Source organism: Trachurus japonicus, chromosome 5 (genome assembly GCF_045865225.1).
Source record: "Trachurus japonicus isolate A0001 chromosome 5, Traja_1.0".
In the NCBI taxonomy this organism is placed as follows: Eukaryota; Metazoa; Chordata; class Actinopteri; order Carangiformes; family Carangidae; genus Trachurus; species Trachurus japonicus.
In genome coordinates this window covers 36,998,483-37,007,904 of record NC_140911.1, presented here as the reverse complement: position 1 = coordinate 37,007,904, position 9,422 = coordinate 36,998,483, and the positions used below count along the sequence as shown (strand labels likewise).

The window sequence follows — 9,422 nt, the reverse complement described above, 5'->3', positions numbered from 1 at the left end:
CTCTGCATTGATAGCAGCTGTATGTGTGTGTAACCTGCAGAGAACAAAGGATCCAAGATCAGTCAAGGGTTCAGTGTCAATAAATTGCAGCCAGAGAGAGTGTCTTATATGATAGTAGATTGAGGAGATTCTTTACTCTTTGAGTTACACACAGGTCGACTATTATAATACTGCATTTTTTTACCCAATGAAAAAGTAGATTTTTACTGTGACTCTGTGTTGTTTGTTCTTGCTGTGAATGAACTTGGAAAAAGTAAAAACTCAAATTAAACATTTTCTCAATCTCTGAACTGACTGTTGCACACCAAAAGCTTTGGGGCATTGTTGTCTTTATAACATGAATGGCTCATGATTTTCAAATATATGAAGATTCAATTTGAACAAATTATGTTGATTGCTAAAAAGTAATTTCCCACAAGAATGCACCAATCCACAATAATGCACGCACTCATTTAACACTCACAAACACTATTTATGTGTGCCCACAACATCCATGCTGTCAGACAGAGCAGCAGGGCTCATCCACTCCAGGAAAACATTTCTGAACAAATTATAGGCCTGGTGGAGGTGTCTCCTCCTAGGAGATATAAAAACAGCATGTTAAAAAAACAATGAGTGTTAACCTTGATGTTCAGAAATTAAATTTACCATGACAGTGGTATCATCGTGGCTTAGTTGAGGCCAGCCCACGTTTTCCCTTTTTTAGCCTTAGTTTGTTGTGACACTGACTAAAAAATGATACATTTGTGACACACGCAGTGCTGCATTGTTATATGAAAAGGGGAGGGTTTGAAACTAATTTCAAACACTATTTCTGTGTAAAATGGCCATAACCTTACTGTATAATACAAGAGGTTTTGAACATGTGACCCCTCAGGGTATATTGGAGGTACAGGTAGGCTACACCTTCACAGTGATTCACTATCAGAAACTGTACTGTAGCTATAGCTGGGCCAGGGCTAGCTGTTAGCGTGCTAACTTCAGTGGAAGAAAAAAAGTCTTCCTAAAGTGGCTGTGTGCTATTAAAGATACTCTACCTACTTGATTACACTTTAATGCTTGGGCACTTGGTGTGTGCGTTCATGTGCTTAGTGTTGTGCGAAAATGTGTTCTCTAACAACCACAAGTGTAGTAGGATTTGCACTTTACCCACACTTACACAGACTGCACCAGATCAGTATTTGCCATGAAAGTCTGCTGTCATCGGGAGCCACACCAAATACATTTCAATAAAATAAATTTGACTTTCTATTTCATGATGACGTTTAAATCTCATTTTGTTGTCTTTATGGCTAATTTTGACCTTTTATCAAATAATTATTTTTTTTCTCTCTATGACTTACCCTCACACTCAGCCAAGTGTGGAGAAATGGGACAGGTCCTACAACTCTGTCTAAACCGTCTTTGGTGCTATGCAGTTCCTCATATTTGAACAACTTCCCTCAGGGCGGCGCTATAGAGTTCCTCTAGCAAGATTGACAAGGGCTCCTTTATCCCCAATGCCATCTGCATAATAAACAACGCTACATGGCAGTAGAATATAAAATACTTTTTCTTAAACATGTTATTTCTTTCCACTACAGGGTTAGCAAACCCTATTTAAAAAAAAAAAAAAAAACCCTAATCCTAATGCTGTGCAGGCCTATCCTACACACACACACGCACGCACGCCGCACGCACGCACACACACACACACACGCACACACACACACACGCACGCACGCACGCACGCACACACACACACACACACACACACACACACACACACACACACACACACACACACACACACACACATTTATCTAATCACAATTGATTTAACTGCAAGATTTAATGCATTTTTCATTTACCTTTTTTGTGTCTTTTTGTTGTCTAGTTCTCGTCATCCTACAGTACAACAAATGACACAGATACGTGATCTCATGAGCTCGCTCTCTCTCTCTCTCTCTCTCTCTCTCTCTCTCTCTCTCTCTCTCTCTCTCTCCCTCTAACATCTCACCACTTTAATCTCTGGCTGCAGCTCAGTCAGGATCCTTCTGTGTGCTCCCTCCACCTGCTTCTAATCTCTGCAGCGCCCTAAAACGTCAACTTTTGCCTCCGCTAATCAGTTTTTCTTTGGCTCACTGGCGCCGTTTGTTTCTGCGTTTACAACCATGAGCCCAGAGAGCGCGCGCGGAGAGAGACGGCTGGCAGAGCTGCATCAAGGTGAGCATTTCACTTTTATTAGAAATATTGTCAACAAAGTTATTGTTTTCTGATGTCATAGCAAATCCTGCTCATTCTGTTTATTTGTTTGTGACTGCTGTCTGTGCTCCATTCAACCCTAGTATTAAGTAGTAGCCTATATATTTAACATTTAAGTTAACACACGATTTAAAGTTTAAAGTTATGGGCTGTTAGAAGATTAGAAGATACAATATATAAGTTGCCTCAAACAGGCTAAGGTAACATTATATGGGACAATCATTCTTGATTCCTTTGCAGATCACACTGTCTTACAGTGTTAGTCACATAACCTTGGGTCTTTGCATGAAATGTTGCAACATAATTAGTAGGCTACAGTGTGTGTAATAATATAACAGCAATTATCCGCAACTAGTCCCTACCTAATGAGAATGATATGAGCCATATTACTGTGACAGTAAAAGCAGTATTTCCCAAACCACAGGGGGAAAGACTAGATTGTTCATTAAATTGCTTCTTTATTGTTCGTGACCAACAAAAATGTTTTCGTCATCAAGTGCCGGGTGTTCTGCTGCTAAAATGACTCAATTTGGTGAAAAAAGACACTTCATAGGCTCTTATGTGCTGTGAACATCGTAAGTTCACAGTCGAAAGTTTATTTCTCAAACAACAGAGCTGAAAATTATTCTCTTTTAACCCAGATAGGAATAAATAAATCCATGTGTGCCTCACATGCACATGCAAAACAGATTCAAAGTGTGTTTTAATTATTTTGGGGACAGTGTGTAACAGCTGGCTGTTAATATGATATTGCCCTAAAAATGTTTGGCCTCCATTTCACTTTCTGGCATTCATCCCTTGAAAAAAAAATAGAAGAAACATCTGTTGTTGTTTTAATTGGTCAGAATGCCAGATTTAATTTGTTATTTGAGTGATAATCTGCAGTGGAAACTATTAGTGAATTGATGGTGGAGTAGATAGGTATTAAAATCAATTCAAGTCAAAAAAAACAAAAAACAAAAAACAAAATCCTTTTTTCTCCTCAGATTTGAAGATTTGCTACTTTTTGCTTGGTTTTATAGATTTGAAACTAAACACCATGGGTTTTTAGTGATGGTGAAAGAATTTAAAGACACCGTTTTAGGCTCTGTGGAATTATAATTGACATTTTTACTCCATTTGAATATTCATAATCTGCAGATGAATTGCCAGTCAGAGTAGCCTGACAAGCCAGACTATATCATTAAAATGTATACGACCGGTAGACCTCAGCTCAATCCAGGGGGCGGGATGGAGGCTGTCTTTCAAACTGCCTCTGCACGAAAAATTATGAAAGTTTAAAAAAAAAAGCATTATCAAAGGGTTGTTAATGAAGTAAAGTAATTTCACTATCATTGTCTTCTCTCTGTTTCTCTCTTTATAGCAGGTCTCTGGTGCTGAACCAACACACAACTCAGCACAGGATGTGTTGACGTCTGTCGTCGCTCCAGCTCTTCTCTCCTGAAATGAATGTCTCTTCGCAGGGCTCCACCTCAGACTCATCCAAACTGTACCTCGATACCAGCATGCCACTAAACAGCACTGGGAATTACACCACCAACGACCAGTTTACTGAAGTCAACCTGTTTGACATCCTGGGTCCAAAACGATCTCCCTTCTTTCTCCCGGTGACCAGTGTTTACCTTCTCATCTTCCTCACCGGCTTGTCTGGAAATCTTCTCACGTGTGCGGTGATAGCAAAGCACAAGAAGATGCGTAACCCCACCAACCTCTACCTGGTGAGCCTGGCCGTGTCCGACCTCCTCGTGCTTTTGTTCGGGATGCCCTTGGAGATTTACGACCTGTGGCAGAACTACCCGTTCCCCTTCGGCGAGGGCGGCTGCTACTTCAAGACCTTCCTCTTTGAGACGGTCTGCTTCGCCTCCATCCTCAATGTGACGGCTCTGAGCGTGGAGAGGTACATAGCTGTGTTGCATCCGCTCAAAACGCGGTACCTGTCAACCAACCAGCACGCCAAGCAGGTCATCACCATCGTGTGGGTGGTATCCATGATCTGTGCCATCCCCAACACCTCGCTTCACGGTATCTTCTACCTGCCAGACAAAATGGAGGAGTCGGCCATATGCACTGTGCTGAAGCCCCTGTGGATCTACAACATGGTCATGCAGATCACCACCGTGTGCTTCTATTTTGTACCCATGATGGTGATTAGCATGCTGTACCTGGTGATGGGTCTTCACCTGGGCAGAGAGACGCGGCAGCCCAGCAAGAACCTGGGAAAGAACTGTAGCAGCAACACTCGCAGGAAGATCAGTGTGGAGAGTGGGCGCAGGAAACAGGTGACCAAGATGCTTGGTGAGTTTTCTTTCTCTCCTGCTACAGAAAACGTGCATTGCCATGACAGGCTGCAAGGATGTGAAAGCAGATCCCATTTAATCTGTGGCATCAATGCGAAGACATGTTTCCAAAGAGGCAAACACCGAGCATGTAATGACAGAGGATTGTCCATTCTTTGGATCATTTGTATTCTGTAGGGACTTACCATTATTTCTCATCTTCTAAGCTCTGCAACTTTATGAGATTTGATACAATGTTAGCACAGTTCTTACAGTCCACCACACAGTAGACCATTTCATAGATAATTGATTTGTTGCTCTAAAGTAACAGATCGATCATCTGATAATGCTTCCTGCAACAGGGAACAAAAATAGCTGGTACTGAATTGAATTCTGATTTGATCCATCATGAAGGTCGTGTTTAGTCAAGCAGCTCAAGTGATGGAATCCAACACCCGCACAATATCATAAAGTAATCCCTCATACATTCAAGGATTTCTGCCTGTGCTTGCCTCTCTGGTTTGAAGTGAGCCGTAGGAAAAAAGATGAGGCCAGGTATTTCTTCATCAAACAGTGCAAACAGTACTGGGTTGTTTGATTTTGTTTACATGCTGCTCTCACTCCCACACACTGGACAGTCTTGATGAAGCTGATTTGAAGGTTGATTTGATAGATAATGCACTACCTCAGCGTTAGTGATCATTTTATATTGTAGAACAATTCTTCAACCTGGATTAACAGACATTTTGTCCTCTTGACTTGGCCCTCCACTTACATTCAACCTATAAAGTTAATGACATGCTGACCATGGCCCTGCTCTGATGGGGAATTAACATGCGGCCCACGGAGATTTGATCACAAGTGGTCGATTCTAAGTGCGTCTGTCCACACATGGTGCTAGAATGAGTCTCCACACGTCTTGAGTGACCACTTGTGATGGGATCTCATTTCACCGATTTATATGCAAACAAACACATGTGTTGTTGTTTAAAGCCGGTCTGACGATGACAGATGGACAGCCGTGTTGTGTGCGAGAAAGGAGGATGAGGAGAGAGAGGGGGTGGGTTAGATAATTATTTCAGTCATTATTGCATTGAGCACAGCTGAACAGAGAAATAATGTGTTATCCTTTTGAAATATCAAAATATATTTTCCGTTTCCTATGAAACTGTGGCAGAGAGGGGTAGGTAGGCTGAGTTGAGCTGAGGTGGACCTGGCCCTGGACCACAGACTGTAAATAACACTGGACATGAGATGCATGATGATGATGACCCATAGTGACCACTTTATTTTTACCATGTTTGGAGCTGAGACTTAAATCCTTGCTGGTTTGTTGCAGGCATATGCTCACCTACCTGTCACTCAAAGTGGCCACGCCTGCAACTTTGAACCCTAATAAAATTAAAATAGTAATAATAAAATAAAAAAGTGGAGTTGTATAAATCAAATTCACCCTCACACAGTAGTGCTCCTGAATGATGAGATCTGCCATGGAGACCAAAGCAGTTTTTGTACCAGGCTTATTTAATTCTGATGAAAAATTTAAAATGTTAAATTTTTTAAATGAGAGTCTGGGGATTAACTCGTAGTTTCAATCACATACTAATTGCAATTAGAAGAGGAACAGTTATTTCTAGAGCTTGCCGCTTTCCCAGGATGCATTTGGGTTCACACTGCTAAAAGAATGTAGACACGTGCAGCCCAGACCACCTGTGATCAGTGATCACATCTCTAATGTGTTCACCTCATCTGACCTCAGAGCTCTCCGCTTGTGATATGATCATGCAAGATGAATGCTAATACCAGGTCTGAGCTCGGCCTAGGTTACCAGTCATTCAGATGGTGTTGTGTGTGATGACTGGAAATCCAGGATTCCTTCTTCTTCTCTCCAGTATCTCCTTACATTGGCCTTTCTGATAAATGCTCCGCTGTGTTTGCCAGATAGTCATGACTGTATTTGTCTTTCAGGCAGTAGGCAGTGGGCTTTTTAGAGCTTGATTTGCTGTAAACAGATGGCTGCTTTATCTTGAAGGCAGTTAGAGTGAAAAAAAAGACCCAAAACAATATGTTGAAATGACTTGAAAATTCTGTATGGGGGTATGGGGAGCTAAGGTTGGGTGATAATTTACCCAAATTCAAAGCTTGCAAAAAAGAAAAAAAGATATCTAGAATATGTGATGCGTGCTGGGTTTATAGAGCAGACTTGGACTTGGGGGTGAATATTTCACTCAGTGTAAACATTACATAGCTTCAGTGAGATGGAGCTGGAACAAGATGATAGAGAATATAAATGTGGAAAAAAGTTGTTTTTTCCAACCTTTCAGTAATACTTAAGGGGGCAAAATGGAAAAAAAACAAAAAAAAACATTATTCATAGGGATTAGACTGGCAAATCTCACAAACTCTCTTGATGCTGCTCGTCCTCCTCTACTCAGCAGTGTAGCATTTAGAAATAGTTATGATTGAAATAAGTGAAAAAGACTTTTTACACCTGCAGGATTTTGCATTCAGATTTATATTTTAGGACCAAGGTGGAAATCGATGCTGATGATACAGTATTACCCAGTGTTTTATGATGCTTAAGAATTATACAACTTTCCAATTTAATGCTTTTTACAGGGATGGTGGAGGGGGATAGGAATATTGTAGGTTGTTGTTTTTTTTTTTTTTTAGAGTAAATTGTGATAGTATGCAAATTTCCTGAGCAAGACTGGTTATATGGAAATGGCACACTGCTTCCTTTTCAAGATTCTGAAGACATTTTCTTTGAAAACATTACAGTAAGTGACATGAGTTAGTTTTTAGATTTTAGTGTGAGATAATTAATTGGGCAGGAAAACAAAACAAAGGTTCCACATATTTTTGATGTGATCGTATGTGAGATCTAAGGTCAGGTGTAAACGGACTCAAGATGCACCAACGATGCTTTTGAGAGGTGAGGTGATTCTGGTGGTCTGCCACATTCTAATTAGTGACATGTGTAGATCAAATATGTTCAACTACAAACAAGAATGGGGGAAAAGATAATTTAGCACACTGTGGCAACAGCTCCCACAATTTTAATTGAACTAAAGCCTGAGAGGATCGTCAACAGGCTCTGCAGTCTCAGAGCAGGCAACGTGACATACTGTACTATACAGGTGATAGTGATCTTCCTGACTGAAGCTCAGACTGCCCAGGGGAAAGTCCACTACAGCTAGACACTATCAGACTTCAAGCTCATACAAAGGCTGCATACATTAAGTACATGTCTTCAGAAAGCCGGTCGGATTTAATTAATGAGTCAAATAAGCTATTAAAAAAACTATTGAAGCCCATTGAGAAGGAGCACAGTCACCTGTGTGTGAAATATTGCTAATTTATGAAAAGGAGCCATTACCACAGTGTGAGGCCTTTGTTATTTACAGCTCTAATTAGTGCTACTAGAGTTTCATAATGGAATGAAATAACGAAATATATTACCATTTCCAATGGCTAAAACCTAATATCATTGTAGAGCTGATTGGCTCAGCCCTCTCCTTGCCTCTTTCTCCAACGAACCCACTGACACAAGGCATATGTGTTTATTTGCAGTGTTCACAGGAGAAATGCCAGATGTGAAGTGACGAGCTGTCCACCTGAGACACGTGTAAATACCAGGTCTGAGAAGGCCCTAAATTTGTCAAGGGGCCCTTAGACTGCTTTAGTGCAGTACTTGAATAAATGTCCTTTCATCCACTATGCACAAATCCTTCGTAGGGGCTGGTGTTTTGAGCATGTTTCACCTTGTCTTTCCATTTAAACAGCTTTTCTGAGGACGTCTCCTTTGATCTTCCTAGTGAATGGAAACATGTAATCAAAAATGTCTTATAAATAACATGGGAGAGAGCAGTAAGAAAGGCCCTGTATTAACTATGGTACCTGTTTTAACAGCCTGCTTTCTCTCTGGCCTGATCCTCTAGCGATTGTGGTGGCTGTGTTCGGAGTCTGCTGGGCGCCCTTCCACATCGAGCGGCTCCTGTGGAGTTCCATCAGCCAGTGGACCGACTTGATGCACAATATTTATCAGTATGTCCACATCCTGTCGGGCGTCCTCTTCTACCTCAGCTCTGCGGTTAATCCCATCATTTACAGCCTGCTCTCCACACGGTTCAGGGAGTCTTTCCGAGAACTTGTGTGTTCCCATACGGAGGACAACAGCTCGGTCAGAGACTCACCTCCCTTCCCTAAAATCTTACTGCATCCCTCTGCTTCAGGTTCCAGAGTCCAGGCTAAGGCCAGCGACTCTAATGCTTTCATCCCTTTGCTGTCTCCTGCTATTACACTCACCATGGACACTGCAGTTCTCACATGTGCATGTAAAGAGACGACCTGCAAGACCTCTGTGTTCTAATGAGATTTGATAAGGGAGAGCTCACAAGCAGCTGAACTTCAGAGTACTCAAATAAGCTTATTTACTTTCTTGCTGAGAGTTAGAAGAGAAGATAGATACCACTCTCATATTTGTCCAATCAGCACCCAGGCTGGAGCCAGCAATTTACAGATGCGTAACGACTGGAAATACAGGGGAAACAGCTGGCAATTAATAATTAATAATTAATATCTGCACATCTCACAAGTTCAATTTGTGTAAAACCCAAGAAACTCAAGAATGTAAATACATTTTAAAAGTAGAGTTGGTGCATTGTTTTTTAGTCTTGAACAGAGTCTGGGTTTAGTCTTTCTACTAAGCTAAGTGAGGTCATGTTTACTTTACAGATGTGACAGTGGTTTTCATCTAACTCACCAAGAAAGTGCTCAAGTGAACTATTCCTCTAAAGCTGTAACATGTCATTATAGCGCCTGTACATACTTTGAGCTGACTTGGTTTCTTTGTTATAATGGACAACAGTGCCTGTACACCCCACCCGCTGTCTTATACCA

The 9,422-nt window shown here is 41.2% G+C and overlaps 1 protein-coding gene across 1 annotated transcript; it reads left to right on the top strand.

Annotated features, from left to right (window-relative positions):
* Nucleotides 1-3,637: 3,637 nt before the first annotated feature.
* On the top strand, nt 3,638-8,892 carry nmur3 (neuromedin U receptor 3). Its single transcript, XM_085778104.1, has 2 exons — nt 3,638-4,539; nt 8,462-8,892. The coding sequence occupies exons 1-2, from the start codon at nt 3,690-3,692 to the stop codon at nt 8,890-8,892; spliced, it is 1,281 nt and encodes a 426-aa protein (XP_085634230.1). The 5' UTR covers nt 3,638-3,689.
* Nucleotides 8,893-9,422: the final 530 nt, after the last annotated feature.